Source organism: Lithobates pipiens, unplaced genomic scaffold, assembly GCF_037356315.1.
Source record: "Lithobates pipiens isolate NorthernLeopardFrog02 unplaced genomic scaffold, aLitPip1_a1.2 Scaffold_18, whole genome shotgun sequence".
NCBI lineage: Eukaryota > Metazoa > Chordata > Amphibia > Anura > Ranidae > Lithobates > Lithobates pipiens.
In genome coordinates, this window is record NW_027507758.1 from 159216836 (window position 1) to 159240660 (window position 23825).

General features: G+C 42.4%; 1 protein-coding gene across 1 annotated transcript in view; it reads left to right on the forward strand.

Annotated features, from left to right (window-relative positions):
* Positions 1-23825, forward strand: part of WDR27 (WD repeat domain 27) — a 577860-nt gene that overhangs the window by 12487 nt on the left and 541548 nt on the right. The window contains exon 3 of the mRNA XM_077486311.1: positions 2044-2185. Within this exon, the coding sequence (XP_077342437.1) occupies positions 2044-2185 (142 nt within the window). The remainder of the gene's footprint in view (positions 1-2043; positions 2186-23825) is intronic.

Here is a 23825-nt window from a genome sequence, read left to right on the forward strand (position 1 = left end):
CGGAGCAGCGATGATGTCACTCCCGCGCATGCGCACGGGAGCCAACACTCGCGGCATATCGCGGCGATCTGCGGCATATTGCCGCGATCTGTGGCTTGCCCAGTGTGCCTGCGCACCGCTGTCTACGGCGCATGCTGTCTTGGCAGTCTTCAGGTAAATATCTCCTAAACCGTATAGGTTTAGGAGATATTTCTTGGACCTACAGGTAAGCCTTAATCTAGGCATACCTGTAGGTCAAAGTGGTTTGTAAGGGTTTACAACCACTTTAAGGCATCAGCATACCAAGACATTTTGGACAATTTCATGCTCCCATCTTTGTGGGAACAGTTTGGATATGGCCCCTTCCTGTTCCAACATGACTGCGCACCAGTGCACAAGCAAGTTCTGTAAATTGTGACCTCACAAATGCACTTCTGGAAGAATGGTCAAGCATTTCCATAGACACACTCCTAAACCTTGTGGACAGCCTTCCCAGATGAGTTGAAGCTCTTATAGCTGCACAGGGAGGGCCAACTCAATACAGACTAAGACAGGGATGCCATTAAAATTTATGTGCATGTAAAGGCAGGTGTCTCAATATTTTTGACAATATAGTGTATATTACACAAAATATGGCAAGTTTAACTAGGGCTGTGCAAATGTTTGACATCCACATTTATTTTTTATTTTTTTTATACATAGACCCCAAAATATCCCTCTTAATTTTAGGTATCAGTGTTTTAAAACAGTACCAGGATGTTAATGAAAGTCTATGACTTTGCTGCCACAAGGGAGCAAATGGTGCATGGTGTTTCTCCTTCTTACCACAATCTACAGAACGGAGGTCATCTTTGCCATCAAGCACGTTTGTCTCTGCTCCCAAGGAAAATGTTAGATGGGATACAAGTAGCAGATAGTCAAAATACTATTTGGCCAGTAATTTTTAAAGTTAGTCATTTATGAAATTTTGTGAAATGATGCTGCCTGGTTACTAGATGAAGTTTATGCAAAGATTAATGTACATACCAAATACAAAAATAATATGATGCTGAAGCTAGGCTAGAGATACAACTTGGTACAAATATTTTTCTATTGGATTCCATGAGAGATATAAGAAACAAGCATGCAGTACCACTTTCTAGTGGGTCTAGCAATGAGCTGCTAGATTTTAACAAACTATTCTCCCTTACTTCTGGTGACCTGCCATGGCTCACCTACAGTGGCGGACAGACTTCAGATCTTTCAATATCCCTTTTTGTAATTTTACTGCCTTGGTTGTCTAGGGAGAGAGGGTTAGGGGTACAGGATACCTAAGAACACACCAGCAAGAATCTCTCCACGCTCTCTTTACGCGTGAACAGACTATTACCTTCCTGTAACTTTTGCCATAGGTCAGCTGTGGAACTTATTATGGCTCTGCCCCAGGCTATTGTAGGTTTCGTAGGCCCAGAAAGATAGCTACCTATCTGCCAACCTCTGTCACAGGCCAAATTTTCAGGGCTCTGTCATAGACTCATTTAGAACACTCTAGGCCCAGATGGCACCTAGGAAATAACATGCTTTCGTAATTTTGGCTTCCGGAATTAGAAGGCAAAGTCTGGGCCCTGCTACACTCACATTTTAACCAGGAAGAATCTAGGAGACAAGGACTCTGCTAGGTCTCTCCAAATATTTATCCTTTTTTCCCCAGCTTACATCCCTGGCATAAACCCTCCAGTGATTGTCCAAGGCTGAATACATTTTGATAGGCCAATATATTGTATCATCTCACTGCCTACTGAAGAACACTCAATAGCAGCAGGTAGAAGTAATGTCATTGGGCTTAGGAGAAACCAAACCAGATAATAGCAATCAAGCTCAGGCTGGCTACACTAAATTTGGATAAGGGCACTACAGATTAAGACGGGATCCCTGGCATGGAAAACCGAAATACTAGTCTTGTGTGGAGTAGGTCTTATTGATTTTTGCAGATTTTCTTGGAGGAAAAAGCTAAAATGTATTTATTGAACTATGTACAATTTTACTAAGATATTCTATACATTTTTATTTGTTCAAATTTGGCAGCCCATGATTTTAAAAGGTCATCACCAGCCCATAACTGCAGTGGCAATAAAACAGGATGGGGATCAATGGCTGGCTTGCTCTGCCTCACAGGATTATGTCATTATATGGAATCTAAATGGCTGCAGACGAGATGTGTTTCAAGGTAAGGGACTGTTTACTGCTGGCTGTTTTCACTGGTATTTTTACAGATACGATAGTCATATAAATCTTCATGTCACGGTAAAGCATACAGCTGGGTCAAGAAAAGTCAGAGAAAACAAATTGGTAGTTAAAGTCATATTGTTGAATTTTAAGAGCTATTTAGTGCAGTGTATCTGCCTCTGTCTAATTCATACATTTTTTTTTCTGCTTTGGTATATTAAATAATAATAAAAAAAAAAGTTAAACAGAAACATGAACATTCCTGTGGGTCTTTACTTGGAGAGGTGGGAGCCAGATCATTGCATGCTATGGAAATGCACACCTCAAGTGTATATCTCCAGGCTCACAGCTGGTCTGCGTTAGTAAAGTGTAAATACATTAAATATCTCACTTCCTGTCATCAAGGGAGCAAATTCAAATGAATGTAAACAATAACCATTGATTTCCATCTGCATTAATAGAACATGCATGGGTAAAGCAAACCTCCAAGCACAGTAAAGTGCCTTTCTGATGCTGGGGGCCTTTACACAGCCTCAATAATTTTCCAGATCACTCCAGGAACTTAGAAAAACTAGATGTTCCACAACTAGGAAATAGTGTTAAGTCCCACCCTACCCTCAGCATTTTTTCGTCAATCTGGTGGGTAAGCTTCAGAGGTCTGGGGACGTTAATGAGGTATGGAAAGTAGAAGGGGATAAGGCAAAACTTTGTACATGAAGTCACATGTACATAAAAGAGTCTCACGTTGCAGGGCAGCTACTGAAAGGACACAGCTTGATAAAAACTAGGCAACCTATGGTTATACTGCCCCCTGCAGAGGAAATGGACACTATGCACATATATAAAACTGAATGCCTGACCCTTTAGGGCTATATCCACTCCCACCTCACACCCGCTTCGTTGTAGCAAGCAGTCCAAAGAGAAACAATAACATATAAGGGGGGGGGGGAGCTGTGTTCCTCAATGAACTCTTCTGTGCGTATAGTCTAAAAATCCTATTTTCTTTCTCATCCTTTGTGGGAAACAGGTTGATGATAATTAAGCAACCAAGGGATATCCAAAAGCAGCCTAAACAGGGGGCGGGGAGATAATGGCACACCAAAACAAACATAAATGACCCAGCCCACCCAAAAAGAGAAACCAAGGGCATTAAACAGCCACTTTCAGAACCTTTTGACCAGAACTAGTACAGTATCTGGAGAGAGATCTCATTAGGGTGAACTGGTAATGGATGCAGGATAGGTAGCACAATATCAACATTAATGTGGAAAGCAGAGACTACTTTGGTTAAAAAATAGATCCTTGGTTTGAAAATAACTTTGCCCCTTTGTAAGATCAAGTGGGTCTAGCTATGGGATAACACGGATAAGAAAGAAACCCTTCTGACCTAAGTGAGGCCACAAGAAGGGACCATCTCAGAGGATAGTAACATTAAAAAAAAATGTGGCGTTATTTGTCACATTAACAATACTATATTTAACCACTTGGGTACCGCGCTATTGCAAAATGACGGCAATAGCGCGGACCCACATTTCCGGGACTACGTCTATTGACGTCATCCCGGATACGAGCGGCCTGCGCGCCCCCTGAGGGGCGCGCGCGGCGCGCTCTGTGATCGGCGAGTCCGTGAGACTCGCCTGATCACCGATCCGTGTAAGGGGTCGATCCCGACCCCTTATCACGTGATCAGCTGTCAGCCAATGACAGCTGATCATGTGATAAAACGGAGCCGGTAATCGGCTAGTATTCCTCCTCGCGCTGACAGCGCGAGGAGAAAAAAAAAAAGCCGATCGCCGGCGGCCGTGTTCGGGACATCAGTCCCGATCACGGCCAGCAATTTAAACGGACACCTGCCCCCTGCCAGTGCCCACCTGCCACCCGCAGTGCCATCCTGAAATAAAGTAAGTGCCCCCCTGTCAGTGCCACCCAGCAGTGCCCATAGTGCCCACAGTGCCACCCAGCAGTGCCCACAGTGCCACCCAGCAGTGCCCACAGTGCCACCCACAGTGCCACCCAGCAGTGCCACCCACAGTGCCACCCAAAATCTGCCTCAAAGGTGCTGCACCCCAGTGCCGCCCAGCAGTGCCGCCCATCAGTGCCCAGCAGTGCCGCCCATCAGTGCCCAGCAGTGCCACCTATCAGAGCCACCTATCAGTGCCACCTATCAGTGCCCATCAGTCCCATCTATCTGTGGTACCTATCAGTGCCCATCCGTGCCACCCATCCGTGCCACTTATCCGTGCCACCCATCCGTGCCATCTTATCTGTGCCCATCTTTGCCCATCAGTGCCGCCTTATCTGTGCCCATCGGTGCCGCCTTATCTGTGCCTATTAGTGCCGCCTTAACTATGCCTATCAGTGCCCACCAGTGCAGCCTATCAGTGCCCACCAATGCAGCCCATCAGTGCCCACCAATGCAGCCCATCAGTGCCCACCAATGCAGCCTATCAGTGCCGCCTAATCAGCGCACTTCAATGAAGGAGAAAAATGACCCGTTTGCAAAATTTTATAACAACCTATTAAAACATGATTTTTTTTTTTTTTGCATCTTTTTTTGTTTGTTTAGCAAAAAATAAAACTCCGAGCTGTAACTAAATACCACCAAAAGAAAGCTCTATTTGTGGGAAAAAAATGATAAAAATTTCATTTGGGTACAGTGTTGTATGCCCGCGCAATTGTCATTCAAAGTGCATCAGCGCTGAAAGCTGAAAATTGGTCTGGGACTGAGGGGGGTTTAAGTGCCCAGTAAGCAAGTGGTTAAAACCCATGGCTGGAGTGGAGGCCAAGCAGGGTGATCAATGTGAATAACCCCTTGTTGAAGTACAAATATGAAAATTCTTAGCAAGAGGATTTTGGAAAGAAAAATATAGTGCAGACTAGAGCTACACGATTAATCGTTAAAGAATTGACCTTGCAATTCTACCCCCTCCCGATCTTAAAACAGCATTTCCCAATTCTATGTAACAAGAGCAGAAAGTTCTCTGCTCACTTCTGACAGATGACAAAATAAGAAAAAAAAAAATCCAGGCAGCCTTCTAAGTTTATCTAGACATTTCGTTCTTAGATCAAAGGAATGAACTTCGGTCTGTACATGAGGTCAGTTTAACCATTTAAACGCTAAACCTTTTTCTGACATTTGTTGCTTACAAGTTAAAAAAAAAAAATTTTTGCTAGAAAATTACTTCAACCCCCATACATTATATACCATTTTTTTTAGCAGAGACTCTAGAGAATAAAATGGCGGTTGTTGCAATATTTTAGGTCACATTGTATTTGCGCAGCAGTCTTTCAAATGCAATTTTTTTGGCAAAGAATACACTTTAGCCACATGCCGACCGGCGCACGCCAATATACGTCGGCAGAATGGCACGGACAGGCAAATGGGCGTACAGGTACGCTCCTTTAAATTTTCCGCCGTACCATTGCGTGCGTGCCGGTCGGGACCTCCGTGAGTTCGATCGCGGGTCCCGCGGACTCGATCGCCGCGAGGATATCCGCTATCGCCTCACGTGGAGGAAGAACAGGGAGATGCTAATGTAAAAAAGCATCTCCCTGTTCTGCCTAGAATATTGTGAAAAGGTGCAATATTGTAGGCTCAAAGTGTACCACTCTAATCAGCTAATTAACACCTGCAATGGGTTCCTGAGCCTTTAAATGGTCTCTCAGTCTGATTCAGTAGGAATCACGATCATGAGAAAGAATACTGACCTGACAGTTGTGCAGAAATCCATCAGTGACACCCTCCATAAGGAGGGAAAGCCTCAAAAGGTAATTGCAACCAGACAGGGATGCCCACTTTCCCCTTTTATCTTTGCCCTGATGATGGAGCCCATGGCACTGAGACAGTCTGAGGAGGTGGGAGGGATACAGGTGGGGACGATTAAAGAATGTGTAGCACTTTATGCAAACTACCTGCTCTTGTTCCTCAGGGATCCGGGGCCATCTCTTACAGCCGTCCTTCGGATTCTGGACAAGTTTGTCTCATTTTCGGGCCTGAACTGGAGCAAGTCGTCCATTCTACCGCTGGGTCCCAAAGCATAGGCACAGAGAGGCGATGCTCTGCCACTGCAATGGGTCCCCTCTTTCCCTTACCTGTGTGTCAAAATAATGGATAATACTCAGGACTATATGACACTAAACCTTCTTCCACTTGTGACCAGACTGAAACAGAAAACTCAGGTCTGGAAGAAACTGCCTCCTTCACTATTAGGTAGAGTTAGCCTGATTAAAATGAAATTCTTATCTGTAATATTATATTTTCTGCGCCACTCTCCTACGTGGATCCCTAAAACTTTCTATAACAAACTTAATGGAATAATAGGATCATTTATATGGTCCCCCTCAGTCATCTCGTATTAGTATTAAAATCCTGCAAGAGCCATGGGGATTGGGGGGGGGGGGGGTTGGCACTTCCAGACTGGCAAAAGTATTATCTGGCTGGCCAGATGGTGTTTGCTAGGCGGTGGATGATGGCGGATAATGGGGACTCTGCTACGGTTCTGGAGGTGGCACTTTTGGGGTCTTACGAGAGCCTAAGATTGGCCCTCTACAAGGGCCCAAAAACATTCCTGCCCAGAACTGATTCAATGAAAGCTACCATTTGGGCCTGGGAGATTACTACTACCCTGGTATCACCTAATTATTTGGGAGTCACGCCCTCACCCCCGCTCTTGATGTACTCGAATCTGCCACACTTGTACTCCCTCCCAGATCCCATGATATGGGCCGGTAGGGGTGTTAAGGTACTAGAGGATATCACCAGAGAGGGGGAACTTCTCACGTTTGATCAACTGAAGGCAAGACATAATCTACCAAACTCCATCTTCTTTCGATACCTGCAGCTGTGTCATGCTTTTCAGATGCAGCTCAGAGACCGAAGAGTAGAATTTCTTCCCTCAACACTTTTGAAGGAAGAAGATCTTTCAAAACCACTATCAACAATATACAAATCCCTATTTAAAAAAAAACTCTGCAGGGAATATCTAGATGTAAGGAAAGATGGGAGAGAATGGGAGAAATTCCAGACATCCAAGGGGAGGACTGGGAAGATATGTGGGATCACCCATTTAAACACTTGGTCTCCGCCAGGGACCACCTAATTCAGTTCAAATTTTTACACCGTATCTATCTCACCCCAGCTAGACTATCCCGTATATATCTTTCCACCATCAGTCAATGCTGGAGGTGTAGCCATTCCCCAGCTGATGGGGAACACGTTTTCTGGAAATGCCCACAAATACAAAATTTCTGGACAGGGGTGACAGAGGTATTGAGAATTCTGGTTCCTGTGACTCCTAGGATCTGCCTCATAGGTCTGGTAGAAGAGGTGTTGCCATTACTAGTGCACCGCACGCTGTAATATAGGGTTATTTTATGGCAGAAAAGCTATCCTACTGAAGTGGAAAAAATCCATTGCACCTACACTGTCATTTTGTAAGGGATTGATTAACTCCGTGTTACCTCTTTATAAAGCTACATATAGAGCCAGAGGTTGTCAGAAAAAAGTTCAAAAGAGTCTGGCACGCATGGCTTGACTCATCAGCGACAGTGGCTTGAATTGTAGAGATTAAAAATACAGGAGCTTGGACAGCCCTCAAATAAAGGTGAATCAAACGATTTAGAGAATAATTATCCCCCCCCCCTCCCCCCCCCAAGTACATTGAATAATTTGAGCGAGCACTGAGGAATGAACATAACGGCTTAAGGTGGACATAACATTATTACATAAGGATAGATGGTGCACTTTGCTGAGGATCCAGGTTGTGGCAATTAGTCGGGTTAGGGGGTGTGGGGGGGGGGGGTAGGTTGAACTATGTTAGTTCCTAATGGTTAAGCCCTGCATGGCCAATCTCGGGGCGGGTATGTTGCCCGTCCAGGGAAATGTTCACACATTGTTGTGTTTGTGTATGTCTTTGTGAAAAACTCAATAAAAAGAATGTTTATAAAAAAAAAGAAAAAAGGTAATTGCAAAAGAAGTTGGATGTTCCCAAAGTGCTGTATCAAAGCACATTAATAGAAAGTTATGTGGAAGATAAAGGTGCACAAGCAGCAGGGATGACCGCAGCCTGGATTTGATTGCCAGGAAAAGGCCATTAAAAAGTGTTGGGTCGGTGCATCAAGAGCCACCACACACAGACAGATCCTGGACATGGGCTTCAAATGTCGTATTCCTCTTGCCAAGCCACTCCTGAACAATAAACAACATCAGAAGCTTCTTACCTGGGCTAAAGAAAAACAGGCCTGATCTGTTGCTCAGTGGTCCAAAGTCCTCTTTTCTGATGAGAGCAAATTTTACATATCATTTGGAAACCAAAGACCCAGAGTATGGAGGAAGAATGGGGGGGGGGGGGGGGGGCACACACTGCAAGATGCTTGAAGTCCAGTGTAAAGTTTCCACAGTCTGTGTTGATTTGGGGAGCCATGTCATCTGCTGGTGTTGGTCCACTGTGCTTCATTAATTCCAGGGTCAACGCAGCCGTTTACCAGATTTTTTGAGCACTTCATGCTTCCTTCCACAGACAAGCTCTATGGGGATGCTGACTTCATTTTCCAGCAGGACTTGGCACCTGCCCACACTGCCAAAAGCACCAAAACCTTTTTTAATGACTGTAGGATTACTGTGCTTGATTGGCCAGCAAATTCGCCTGATCTGAACCGCATTGAGAATCTATGGGGCATTACAAAGAGAAAGATGAGAGACATGAGACCGAACAATGCAGAAGAGCTGAAGTCCGCTATTGAAGCATCCTGGTCTTCCATAACACCTCAGCAGTGCCACAGGCTGATAGCTTCCATGCCATGCCGCATTGAGGCAGTAATTGCTGCAAAAGTGGCCCAAACCAAGTACTGAGTACATATGCATGCTTATACTTTTCAGAGGTCCAATATTGTTCTATATACAATCCTTGTTTTATTGATTGCATGTAATATCTTGCTTTGCATGTAATGAGTCTATCTCATATATTAGTTTCACCTTTTAAGTTGCATTAGTGAAATAAATGAACTTTTGCATGACATTCTAATTTTTCGAGTATCACCTGTATGTATGGTGTCTTAAATTTAGACTCCTCTTCTCTCTTTTTTTTTTTTAAGAGCCTGGCTCACAGGGCCAGTCGAGGGATATTTTTTCTTTTATCTTTTTGTGTGTTTAAGAAGAGAAGGAGAGGGAAGGAAGTATAGCTCTGTTGATGAGTTAGTGTGCTTTAAGGTACGCTGATTGAGAGATTGGGATACTTGTTTTTCCTCTCTTTCCCTTTTTTTAATAAAAAAAACACTGGGTATAGAAGTAGCTATAGTTGGTCGGTTATTTGTTAGGACTTAGGTTCTTTCTACTTCCCTGTCATGTTTGGTTGTGGCTGTTTTTTAGGGAGGTGAGTGGAAAAGGGCAGGGTAAATGTTTTGATGGTGGTGGGGGGGGGTAAGGTTTTTTTTGTGGTCTGGGTTTTTATAGATGAGAAATGGTGTGGTTTGGTAGACCTACGGATGCGCGCTAGAGACTTTATATGATTTGGACTGTCTCTAAAATGTTCTATACATTTGTTGATCCTTTATGATGTCACGTGATAATAGCTCTTTTTCTGTCTTATGGAATGTTTGTGGGCTGAATTCCAAGTTTAAATGAGCATTGATGTTTCAACATTTAAAAACATATACAGTGGTGTGAAAAAGTGTTTGCCCCCTTCCTCATTTCCTGTTCCTTTGCATGTTTGTCACACTTAAGTGTTTCGGAACATCAAACCAATTTAAACAATAGTCAAGGACAACACAAGTAAACACAAAATGCAATTTGTAAATGAAGGTGTTTATTATTAAAGGTGAAAAAAAATCCAAACCATCATGGCCCTGTGTGAAAAAGTGATTGCCCCCCTTGTTAAAACATACTATAACTGTGGTTGTCCACACCTGAGTTCAATTTCTCTAGCCACACCCAGGCCTGATTATTGCCACACCTGTTCACAATCAAGGCATCACTTAAATAGGAGCTGCTTGACACAGTAAGGTCCACCAGAAGATCCTTAAAAGCTGCACATCATGCCGAGACCCAAAGAAATTCAGGAACAATTGAGAAAGAAAGTAATTGAGATCTATCAGTCTGGAAAGGGTTATAAAGCCATTCCAAAGCTTTGGGAATCCAGCGAACCACAGTGAGAGCCATTATCCACAAATGGCGAAGACATGGAACAGTGGTGAACCTTCCCAGGAGTGGCCGGCCACCCAAAATTACCCCAAGAGCGCAGCGACGACTCATCCAAGAGGTCACAAAAGACCTCACAACAACGTCCAAGGAACTGCAGGCCTCACTTGCCTCAGTTAAGGTCAGCGTTCATGCCTCCACCATCAGGAAAAGACTGGGCAAAAATGGCCTGCATGGCAGAGTTCCAAGGAGAAAACCACTGCTGAGCAAAAAGAACATCAAAGCTCGTCTCAATTTCTCCACAACACATCTTGATGATCCCCAAGACTTTTGGGACAACATTCTGTGGACCGATGAGACAAAAGTGGAACTCTTTGGAAGGTGTGTGTCCAAGTATATCTGGCATAGAAGGAACACTGCATTTCATAAAAAGAACATTATACCAACAGTAAAATATGGTGGTGGTAGTGTGATGGTCTGGGGCTGTTTTGCTGCTTCAGGACCTGGAAGACTTGCCGTGATAAAAGGAACTATGAATTCTGCTGTCTACCAAGAGATCCTGAAGGAGAATGTCCGACCATCTGTTCGTGTACTCAAGCTGAAACGAACTTGGGTTCTGCAGCAGGACAATGATCCTAAACACATCAGCAAGTCCACCACCGAATGGCTGAAGAAAAACAAAATGAAGACTTTGGAGTGGCCTAGCCAAAGTCCTGACCTGAATCCTATTGAGATGTTGTGGTATGACCTTAAAAAGGCCGTTCATGCTCGAAAACCCTCTAATGTAACTGAATTAGGACAATTCTGCAAAGATGAGTGGGCCAAAATTCCTCCAGGACGCTGTAAAAGCCTCATTGCACGTTATCGCAAACGCTTGGTTGCAGTTGTTGCTGCTAAGGGTGGCCCAACCAGTTATTAGGTTTAGGGGGCAATCACTTTTTCACACAGGGCCATGATGGTTTGGATTTTTTTTCACCTTTAATAATAAACACCTTAATTTACAAATTGCATTTTGTGTTTACTTGTGTTGTCCTTGACTATTGTTTAAATTGGTTTGATGTTCCGAAACACTTAAGTGTGACAAACATGCAAAGGAACAGGAAATGAGGAAGGGGGCAAACACTTTTTCACACCACTGTAATTCACATATGATTTTACTGCAGGAGACACACCTGATGGGAGGGAAATTAATGACATTAAAAAAACCCTGGATTCAAAAAGTCGATCATGCTACCTACGCCTCATTTGCTAGAGGGGTGTCTGTTTAGAAAAATAATCTTTCCCCTGTGTAATCGAGAACATATATACCGATGCACAGGGAAAATATGTTATTATAGTGTTTGCACTCTGGTAACAAAGATATGTTATAGTAGCAATATGTATTCCCTTCCCTTTTCCTCTGGGATACTACATGTAATATTGGAGAAGATTGTCTAACATTGTCCAGCAAAGTAACTTTTTATTGGAGATTTAAATTCTATTATATCCTCAAATTTAGATAGACCGAGGTCCCCTAAGCAGCACTCGGCAGAATTATATAATTGGGCACAAGCGGCAGGAGTAACAAGTGTGGAGATGGAGGAACCCCACCAAACGAGCATATTCTTGTTTTTCCACCTTCTATAAAACTTTCTCTCAAATAGATTTAGCTTTTTTCAAATCCAGCTTTGTAGGTGTTATAGAAGCCACATATCTACAGAGTGGCCTGTTGGACCACTGCCCTCAAAAAATGCATCATTATGATGATTGGGACCCCAATGGATCTCTTATCTTGATATAGCAGAAAAAATGCCATTAACGATCGCTGAATATTTGGAAAATAAAATGGGATCCTCTTCTCCGAATATTGTATGGGATGCCTTTAAAGCATTTGTGTGGGGGCAATACATTTCAGCTATAGCCGTGGTTTGGAAGGGACAGAAGACCAATACCCGGTCTTTACAAATTCAGCTTGAACTTCAGAAGGAAATTTATGGTTCTGATTGTAACAGAAATAGTTTTGAGTTATTAATGGCTGCTCAAAGAGACCTGCACTTACCCATGACCAAAACAACTAGGTTAGGTCTATATAAAAATAAAGATAGTTTTTAAACAAGGACACGGAAATGGAAGATTCTTGGCAATACTGGTACAACATGATCATCCAGCTAAACTTATACCTGAAGTCAGGACTTCTGAAGGGAAACAGTTTCCAATCCAGAAGAAATTTTAGTGACCTTCAAGCAGTATTATAGTTCTTTGTATACCCTATTCTATATATTCCCTCCCCCCTGTCTGTCCTTCTGGATTGGATAGCACTTGGGTGGTTGTCGGATAGGAAGAGAGAGGCTTTAGTTGGTCCTATCACTAGTGAGGAGATCCAGATGGCCATAATTACCTTTCCGAGTGGAAAAGCTCCAGGTCCTGATGGTCACCCTATTGAATTTTATAAAATGTATGGAGATATTTTAGCTCCAAAACTGGAAGCAGTATATACAAGGGGGTTATCAGAAGGGTCTTTCTGAAGGGAAAACAGACTCAATGAGATATGCTCATATAGTTCTTAGTCACAAGGAAGCTAGAGATCCAAAATTATGCACCTCTTATAGGCCAATAGCTTTATTAAACACCGATTTTAAAAATATTGATGAAATTACTTTCCTTAAGAATACAACCTCTGCTAACATCTATCATTGACTCTGACCAGATGGGATTTACTCCCCATAATACGACAGATATTAATTTGTGGATGCCTCTTTAGGCACCCCCGTTTTACCAGGCACTCAAGGTAACTGGCTCACAGCACTCCAGATATCCTCCTTCTGCTCTGACTTGTTTTCCTCTTCCGAAATCCATAGAACTCTAACGGGATTTGAACAGCTGTGCTTTCTCTCAGAAACACCTAGACACCTACTCTCCTCTTTGTACTCACTACAACATGCACTGTTACATGTTCAACCCCTCTCTTACACCATGAAGTGGTCTACAGACCTGGGCAGGGATCTATCTTTATTGGATTGGCAAAAATCATTCCACTTTACGCATAAATCCTCTATATCCTGCTATACCCAGGATTTTTTTTTTTAAACTCCTCTCCCGATGGTACAGGGATCCTCAAACTCTTCATAAAATATTCCCATCCGTATCTCCCTTATGTTGGAGATGTGGCGTGGTGGAGGGAAGTTACCTACACATCTGGTGGGACTGTGCGGCAATACAACCCCTATGGTCACAGGCTTTTGCCATACATAACAGCCTATATGACCGAAAACTATTGCCCACCCCAGAAATAGCCTTATTGTACGGTCGATAGCCTCTCAAAAGCGCTCCCTGTTGCGTTTTTTCCTATCAGCCACCAGACAACTTATACCCCTGTTCTGGAAAACTACTACCACCCCACCCTTGGAAGTTTGGGTTTCCATGGTCAATGATTTCATGCGCATGGAGGAAATGATAGCCCTAGACAATGACACCTTTGACAAATTTTCGCTTATTTGGATCGACTACTCTACTTCTGACTCACAGCCAACCCGGACTTATCTCCTGACTTAGCCACATGGGTTTGTTGCACCAAGGTCTGCCCAGCACCCTCCCCCCCTTCCATAATCCACTCTCCTGCAACTGGCCTGCATTCCCTCCCTTGTTCTCCCCTCCTTCCTCCTTCTCCCCTACCCTCTTCTTCTCTTTCTTTCTACCCCACCCTACGCCTGTTTCTCTCTATATTATACCCGGATATATTTTCACATGGTTCTAATGTTTAGTTTTGCGACACATTCCAATTTCAATATTTGACTTGAATGATGACTATCTGCTTCCTCATCGGAGAAGGCTACTGCCACATGTTTACTATATGATCTATGTTATATACGTTCTATACTGATCTCCTGTTTCTCACTCATGTCATGTTATTTTGCTTCATCAAAATATTAATAAAAATATATTTGACTCTAATTTGACTCTAATTTGGCCTCTCTGGATATAGAAGAGACCTTTGATACTGTTGAATTGCCTTTTCTATGGAAAATACTTAGAAGGATGGGATTCCCACTAGTATTTTTTTTGTGGCTACAAACACTGTATTGAAATCCCATGTCAGTGGTTAAGCTGGGAGGAAGGTTTTCAGCTCCTTTCCAGTTATATAGGGGAATGCGGCAGGGCTGCCCTCGCTCCGTCTCTCTTTGCTATAGAAATTAAGCCACTGGCAGGGTTTCTTCGGGTTTCCCCAAATATTCGGCTTCTTTGAACTGGGGGACCGGAGGAGTCGATATGCTGCTGTTTTTGAATGATGCTGGTTCATCATTACAGGGAGCCTTAAACTTGATGAATACGTATTTCGGTAGTTACAGGGTTTAAGCTAAATTGGGGTAAATCCTCGCTGTTTGCTATCGAACTGGGTGGGGGGGGGGGGGGGGTGCGCCACAGGCTACAGCCTCCTTGAAACTGGCACTACAATGGGTGATGGAATTTAAATATCTAGGAATAGTAATTTCATGACCGGTCTGTGATTTTGTGCCGCTTATTCTAACTAACCCCAGTAGTTCAGGAGGTTGTAAAAAAATAAAAGCACGGGAGACCTTACCCTTGTCACTATTGGGTCATAAAAATGTATGAAAAATGAAGATTCTTCTAAAATTTCTATATTTATTTTGAATTTTCCACAATGGTTGCCAAAATCCTTTTTTTACACAATTACATAGTATTTTTTCCTAATTTTTATGAAGAAATCAGTCACCTAGATATAAACTGACCACACTTATGCATCCCTTGGCGCAAGGAAGATTGGCCTTTTCAGACTGCCATAAATATTATTTGGTGGTACAGTTGGTAAGGGCAGCAGGATGGTTGAATCCAGATAAATACATCCCTTCCACAATGTTAGAGGCTGAAGTAGTCCTTTCCATTAAATCACTTCAAGTATTATTGTTTTGAGGCTTGAAAGCCCCATAAAACTTGACTCTTTCAATGGTAACGACTATTAGGGCATGGAGAATCTATGTAGCTTTTGAAAAATATCCTAGGTTGACCCTATCCCCGAATACCCCCTTGTGGGGGAACCCCCAGTTGCCCCATCTGGGCTCCATTTAAGATCCAGAAGCCTGGGCTAAATTTAAGGTTAAAACGGTAGGTCTGGTAGTGGAGGGGGAAACTGTGGTACCCTTTGCAAGATTGATAGAGCACAGAAATATTCCAGGGAGTTATTTCTTTCGATACATCCAACCTTCCCATGCCCTTTCTGCCCAATTTCCTCAAGGTCTTCGGCAACTTTTAGAGTCCGAGCTAGAGCAAATAGAATGAGCTCAGCAAAGTAACCCATTTCAGCTTTATACACCCACCTGGTGGTCATATCGTTATCAGGTATGAGAGAGCTCCATTCCGGAGTTAGATGAAGAGGATTGGGAGGATATATGGGGATTTCCCTTCCAGATATTGGTCTCCCTTCGAGACAGACATATACTATTTAAGATAATACACAGAGCATATTATACATCATATAGATTATATAAAATAAGTCCATCAAACTCCCAGAACTGCTGGAGATGTGGGCATACTCCAGGAGATTTCATCCATATATTTTAGATTTGTCTGGCTATCGCCATGTTTTGGACAGGGGTTATGGACGTGATTCCTAGTTACGTCTGTTGCTCTAGAACAAAGCGAGACAATTTGCATTTTAGGATTGGTGAGAAATATTATCCCTATAGTGGCAAAGAGAACACAAATAAGCTTACTACTCTTCTATTTGAGAAAGACAATTGTACTAAGCTGGAAAAAGCAGGCTCCGCCTTCACTAGCTTTTTGGAAATATTTAGTAAATAGTAGTCTATCCTTCTATCTACAAAGATACATACAGTATCTAATAAAAGTGAGTACACCCCTGACATTTTTGTAAATATTTTATTATATCTTTTCATGTGAAAACACTGAAGAAATTACACTTTTCTACAATGTAAAGTAGTGATTGTACAGCTTGTATAACAGTATGAATTTGCTGTCCCATCAAAATAACTCAACACACAACACATTATTGTCTAAACCGCTGACAACAAAAGTGATTACAGGCCTAAATGTAAATGTCCACATTAGTGTTACAAGGTCTCAGGTGTGAATGGGGACTAGGTGTGTTAAATTTGATGTGATCGCTCTCACTCTCTCATTCTGGTCACTGGAAGTTCAAAATGGCACCTCGAGCCCAAAAACTCTATGAGGATCTGAAAAAAAGAATTGTTGTGCTACATAAAGATGGCCTAGGCTATAAGAAGATTGGCAAGACCTTGAAACTGAGCTGCAGCATGGTGGCCAAGACCATACAGTAGTTTAACAGGACAGGTTACACTCAGAACAGGCTTCGCCATGGTTGACCAAAGAAGTTGAGTGCATGTGCTCAGCGTCATATACAGAGGTTGTCTTTGGGAAATAGATGTATGAGTGCTGCCAGCATTGCTTCAGAGGTTGAAGGGGTGGGGGGGTCAGCCTGTCAGTGCTCAGACCATACGCCACACACTGCATCAAATTGGTTTGCATGGCTGTTGTCCCAGAAGGAAGCCTTCTAAATATGATGCACAAGAAAGCCTGCAAACAGTTTGCTGAAGACAAGCAGACACATGACTATTGGATAGATTACTGGAACCATGTCCTGTGGCCTGATGAGACCAAGATAAATTTATTTTGTTCAGATGGTGTCAAAGCGTGTGTGGCGGCAACCAGGTGAGGAGTACAAAGACAAGTGTGTCTTGCCTACAGTCAAGCATGGTGGTGGAAGTGTCATGGTCTGGGGCTGCATGAGTGCTGCTGGCACTGAGGAACTACAGTTCATTGAGGGAACCATGAATGCCAACATGTACTGTGACATACTGAAGCAGAGCATGATCCCCACCCTTCAGAGACTGGGCCCCTGTTCTGAGTGGAACCTGTCCTGTCAAACTGCTGTGTATGGTTTTGGCCACTGTGCTGTAGCTTAGTTTCAGGGTCTTGGCAATCTTCTAATAGCCTAGGCCAGCTTTATGTAGAGCAACAATTCTTTTTTTCAGATCCTCAGAGAGTTCGTTGCCATGAGGTGCCATTTTGAACTTCCAGTGACCAGTATGAGAGACTGAAAGCGATAACACCAAATTTAACACACCTGCTCCCCATTCACACCTGAGACCTTGTAACACTAACGAGTCAAATGACACCAGGGAGGGAAACTAGCTAATTGGGCACAATTTAGACATTTTCACTTAGGAATGTACTCACTTTTGTTGCCAGCGGTTTAGACGTGAAAAATTAATTAATAATTAAACAATAATTAGACATTAATAATGAATTAATTAAAGAAAGGAACTGTTCTATAGAAGGTTTATTGACGACCTGCTCTTTATTTGGGCAGGTTGTGAGAGTTCTTTACAAGATTTCTTAATAGAGTTGTATAATAATAATAATATTAATATTAGGCTTTGAGTACCAGTGGATTAGGGAACAGACTCATTTTCTTGATGTTAATATTTTCAGACAGAATAATGATTTACTGACCAAAGTGTATTTTAAACCAATCATTAAGAACAGTTATTTGTCGTTTGCAGTAGACACCACCCTTTATGGCTTAGATATACACCCAAGGGCCAGAAAAGAAGAGTCAGGAAAAACTGCAGTTTAGTCTCATTCTCCGGTAATTAATGAGACACGATAGTGAATGGTTGGACAGAAAAATACATGTTAAAGTGGTGTTGCCACCAAAAAAAAAAGAAATAGCTTAAAATTCATATTAAGCATAAACCTAAATTAAATAATTGGAAAACAACATTTTTTTACTCGCCTCTAAATGCCTGTTGCTAGGAGGTCCCTGATAGTCTGCCTCCTTCAGTGCCCGGGCTGGTGATATCACTTCCCCTCAGCACCGCGCAGTAATCGGATGACTGTGCGGCGTATCACGGAGTGCGGCGCCGCTCGCGTATGCGCAGTGGGTGCCCAGCTGTGAAGCCACAGCCAGGTGCCCACAGTAAGAATGCCGGCACCACGAGCGGAGCGGGGAACGAGGGGGGGGGGGGAGGCTTCGTTCCCCCGCATCGCTGGACCCTGGGACAGGTAAGTGTCTGATTATTAAAAGTCAGCAGCTGCAGTATTTGTAGCTGCTGACTTTTTAAAAAAATTTTTTAGGGGGCACCCCACTTTAAATACACCAAGGGAGGATTGTTTATGTGATAAGGTTAAAGATGAGACCAATAAAAATCAACAGTGGGGCTTTATTTCTGACTTTCTTTCACAATATAGAGAAACAAAGGCAATTTTCAGGACGCACTGGCAGATCTTGCTTATGGATAAAGTTTTGGGACCGGCGCCCCCTGGAAATCCCACATTTATTTATTGAAGGGCCCCAAATTTTGGGGCAAAAGTAGTAAAGAGATATTAGACCCCCATCCCTCAGTGATACAACAGATTTTTTAGGACAGAACTGTTTTTCAGCCAATAATTTCAGCTGAAATAAGCCGATTGACTGTGTGCAATCACACACATAGTTCTGTGTTTACAAACACATAGAACTCCATGTGCATACGAACAGCGATTTGGCTGTTTTTCTTCCCTCTGAAAGGCAGGGAGAAAAAAACAGCCAGGTTTGAATGTAAAAGCAGTACACATTAAACATACACATTGTTAGGCACACAGTTAACCCCTTGATTGTCCCGAAATGTTAACCTCTTCTCAGCCAGTGTTATTTGTGCAATGTCAGTGTACATTATTATCACTGATCACTGTATTATTGTCACCACCAATGTTAGTGTCAGTTATTGACTCCCAGATAGTGTCTGTAAGCGCCAGATTGCTCACCACCCGATCACAGTCACACAATCGCTGATCACTGCCATTATAGCATAGTGTCTATAGCTGCGTAAATTCCAGTATACTGTGTGTGCTTAAATATGTGTAAGGTGTGTACAGTGTGCTGCTTTTACTACAGAGCTCTGTATTGAATGTCAACCTGCCTGATTGCACACAGCTGACCAGTGGGTCCCAGCCATGAATCATTGGTTGGGACTTGCTGACAGGCTCCGGCTGTGTACAATCAGAGCGGAAACGCATGCCCGCACCCTAAACCCAGAAGTAGGCAGTGACATACGGGTTCGCTTTTTTTTCCTTCAGTGGTCACTCGTCCGCAGTACATTACGGGCGGGTGCTAAGTGGTTAATGTGTTTTACTAATCAACATAAGTGGAAACAAGTCCTAAGTAATTATTCAAAAAATCGAATCACAATTACACAGTGGGGTTGATTTACTAAAGGCAAAAAGACTGTTTACTCTGCAAGTGCAGGTGCACTCATTCTACCCAGAGCACATGTGGCAAATCTCTGCTAATTCTCATCATCCAATGATGTGCAAGCAAAAATGCTGTTTATTTATTTATTTTTTTCCTTGAACCTGATTGGGTATTCTTTACAAAGGGAAGCTTAACCACATTTACTAAGCTCTGGGGAAAATTAGTACAACTGCATTTTCAAAGTGCATAGTCTATTTGCCTTTAGTAAATCATCCCGTGTCTAAATGTGTTGCGATACTTAATATTTTAGCTAGATGGCAGTCTTGAACTTCTGATAAGGAGATCGTTTTGTTTAATATTTTTATTCAGTTTTGGATAAAGTGTTAAAAACTTTGGGTCCGATTTATGCATGCACTATTGCATTTGAATGTTTCCTGAATAAGAACCTCGCTCCTATGCTCACAAACATTGTAATTCACTTGCAATGTCTGCAAATGTGCAAGCACACAGGCTACACTGAATATATGTGGAACCATATTCCAGTCTATAAACAATCCATGTATCCCTGCTCTCAATTATTTTATTTAGTAAAGCAAGCTCACTGTATGTATACGTTTATGTGATGTATTTTAGATATCTTCCTTTTTTACGCAGTGATAACAATCTTCAAAATGAAAGTAATGATTTCTAGAAAACTTACAAAGAAATCCCTTCCTTATAAATGACATAAACTGGTCTGAAGAAACTGATGTAAACTTTACCATTATGTATTTACTTATTACCTAAGACAGGTATTTATCTAGTGCCATCAATTTATGTAAAACTTTACATATTGTACATTCATATCAATCTCTGCTCTCAAGGAGCTTACAATTTGGGGTCCTTATCTCACATACCCCTGGGAGAATTTAGACAAAAGCCTTGGAAGCACAAGGAGAACATACATACTTAATGCAGATAGTGTCCTGAGCAGGGGGCCCCAGTGCTGCAAGGCAGAACTGCTTACCACTGTTAACAATGCAGGAGTCTTAAAGCTGAATTCCAACTTTATTTTCACTAGAACTGAATGGAATGATCAATAGCAGCCTAAATCGTACCTCTGTACCATGTTGCACTGTTGTTAACATATCGCCTGATATTCTGGATTTAGTTGTGGCTTTGTATCATGTGACACTCTCTATATCCAGCTGATAGACTCTGCATCTTCCACAGCCACTTCCTGCAGCAGCTAGAGTCTGGAACGCTCCTCTTTGTAGTCTTTTAGCCCTTGTACACACGGTCGGAGATTCCGACAACCAAATCCGTCAGAGTAATTCCGACTGATTAATTCCGGAAGTGATGTTGCATACACACGGCCGGACTAAGTTGTCGGAAAATCCGATTGTACATAACGTGAGGACGTTATTTTGTTACAACGGGACTACGTTCAGGCTAGTAGCCAATAGCTTTGGTCTAGGAATTTGATCTGAGCATGCGTGGCACTTGGAGTAGGCTACACATGATCGGAGTATGTCCGATAGGAGCATTTTGTTGGAAAATTTTACCAGCAAGTTGGAAAACTTGGTCCGTCGGATATTCTGACGGAAACAGTCCGATGCAGACCACACACAGTCGGAATATCCGACAAAACGGTCCGATAGGAAACATTCCGTCGGAATCTCAGACCGTGTGTACAAGGGCTTAGACTCTGCAAATAATGTAACTTCCTTCACAGCTCTGATGGTGGGTGAGATTAAATTCATCCTAATTAGCATTTGATCCCGCACAGTAACACTTATAGAAAGAGTCCAAACCTCGCAAGTCCCGCCTCACAACAGATCACAGCATTATTCAAGAAGGAAACCCCTTCATACACAGCCTGTTTCGAAAGATAGCTGTGCTGCTGCTGGGCAGTTAAAGTGTTACTAGAATGTATTTATCGAAAGGAAACAGCAGCGAATACTTTATTGTGGGCTTATAGCCATCATCCAAAGTGGCTAAAAAAATGGTATACCAATGGGCCAATTCCTACGTATTAAACGAAACTGTGTGAAATATAATGACTCTAAGCAAGAAGAAAAATAATTGTACTCAAGGTTTTATGAATGTGTATACTCTCATAGACAACTTTGCAGAGCTAAACAAAAAGTTGTTAACTATGACAGAAATTATATCCTACAAAAAAAGCAGAATAAAGAAAAGAGAGAGAAAGAGGGACAAGACCACGTCAGACTGATTACTCAATTTGGTGCTCAATGGAAAAAAGTATGTGAGGTTCTACAAAAACACTGGGGGATACTCTTGAATAACTTGCATAGACAATGCATTGAAGAAGAATTCATATCCCTTGACATTTTCTACATTTTGTCATGTTACAACCAAAAATGTAAATTTATTTTATTGGGATTTTATGTGATAGACCAACACAAAGTGGTACATAATTATAAACTGGAATAAAAATTATAAATTGTTTGCAAACTTTTTTACAAATAAATATCTGAAAAGTGTGGCGTGAATTTGTATTCAGACCCCTTTACTCTGATACCCCTAACTGAAATCTAGTGTAACCAATTGCCTTCAGAAGTCACCTTATTAGTCAATAGACTCCACCTGTGTGTAATTTGAGTATAAATACAGCTGTTCTGTGAAGCACTCAGAGGTTTGTTAGCAAACCTTAGTGAACAAACAGCATTGTGAAGGCCAAGGAACACACCAGACAGGTCAGGGATACATTTTTGGAGACGTTTAAAGCAGGGTTAGGTTACAAAAAAAATCCCAAGCTTTGAATATCTCATGGAGCACTGTTCAATCCATCATCCGAAAACGGAAAGAGTATGGAACAACTGCAAATCTACCAAGACATGACCATCAACCTAAACTGACAGGCCGGGCAAGGAGAGCCTTCATCAGAGAAGCAGCCAAGGGACCCATGGTAACTCTAGAGGAGCTGCAGACATCCACAGCTCAGGTGGGAGAGTCTTCCACAGGACAACTGTTAATCATGCACTCCACAAATCTAACCTTTATGGAAGAGTGGCAAGAAGAAAGCCATTGTTGAAAGAAAGCCATAAGAAGGTCCCGTTTGCAGTTTGCAAGCAGCCATGTGGGTGACACAGCAAACATGTGGAAGAAGGTGCTCTATCAGATGAGACAAAAATTAAACTTTTTGGCCTAAAAGCAAAATGCTATGTGTGGCGATAAAATAACACTGCACATCATCCTGAACACACTATCCCAACCGTGAAACATGGTGGTGGAAGAATTATGTTGTGGGAATGCTTTTCTTCAGCAGGGACAGGGTAGCTGGTCAGAGCTGATGGGAAGATGGATGGAGCCAAATACAGGGCAATCTTAGAAGAAAAACTGTTATGCCGTGTACACACAGTCGAACTTTCTGTCAGAAAAGATCCGACGTAATAATTCCATCGGATATTCCAATCGTGTGTGGGCTTCATCTGACTTTATCTTTAGAAATTTCTGTCTATTGAACTTCATTTTTCTAGTCCTGTCGTACGTCATTGCGTTCTAAACGATCGGACTTTGGTGTGATCGCGTGTAGGCAAATCAGTTTCAGCGGAACTCCGTCGGAAAGACCGTCCGAGTTTATTCTGATGGAAAAAACGGTCGTGTGTATTTGGCATTCGAGTCTGCAAAAGGCTTGCTATTGAGGCAGAGGTTCACCTTCCAGCAGGACAACGAACCTAAAGGTACAGCCAGAGCTACAATGGATTGGTTTAGATCAAAACATATTCTGTTAGAATGGCCCAGTCAAAGTCCAGACCTAAAGCTAATTGAGAATCTGTGGCAAGACTTTAAAATTTCTGTTCACAGATGCTCTCCATCCAATCTGACAGAGCTTTAGCTATTTTGCAAAGAAGAATGGGTAACAATTTTACTCTCTAGATGTGCTCAATAGGGTCCTTCTCAAAAAGAAGATGTGGTGGATTTGTAAGCTCCGGGCTTTGGTCCCCCTAGGATTAAATTCAGTTGTTAGGTATTTTTAGAAGACTAAATGAAACATCAGTGATACCATTCTCCTGTTCTATTTTCAATACTGTTTAACCACTTGACCACTGGGCACTTAAACACCCTTAATAACCAGACCAATTTTGAGCTTTCGGTGCTCTCACATTTTGAATGACAATTACTCAGTCATGCAACACTGGACCCATATGAAATTTTTGCCCTTTTTTCACACAAATAGAGCTTTCTTTTGGTGGTATTTAACCACTTTCAGACCGGACCAATTTTTGCGATTCGGCACTGCGTCGCTTTAACTGACAATCGTGCGACGTGGCTCCCAAACAAAATTGACGTCCT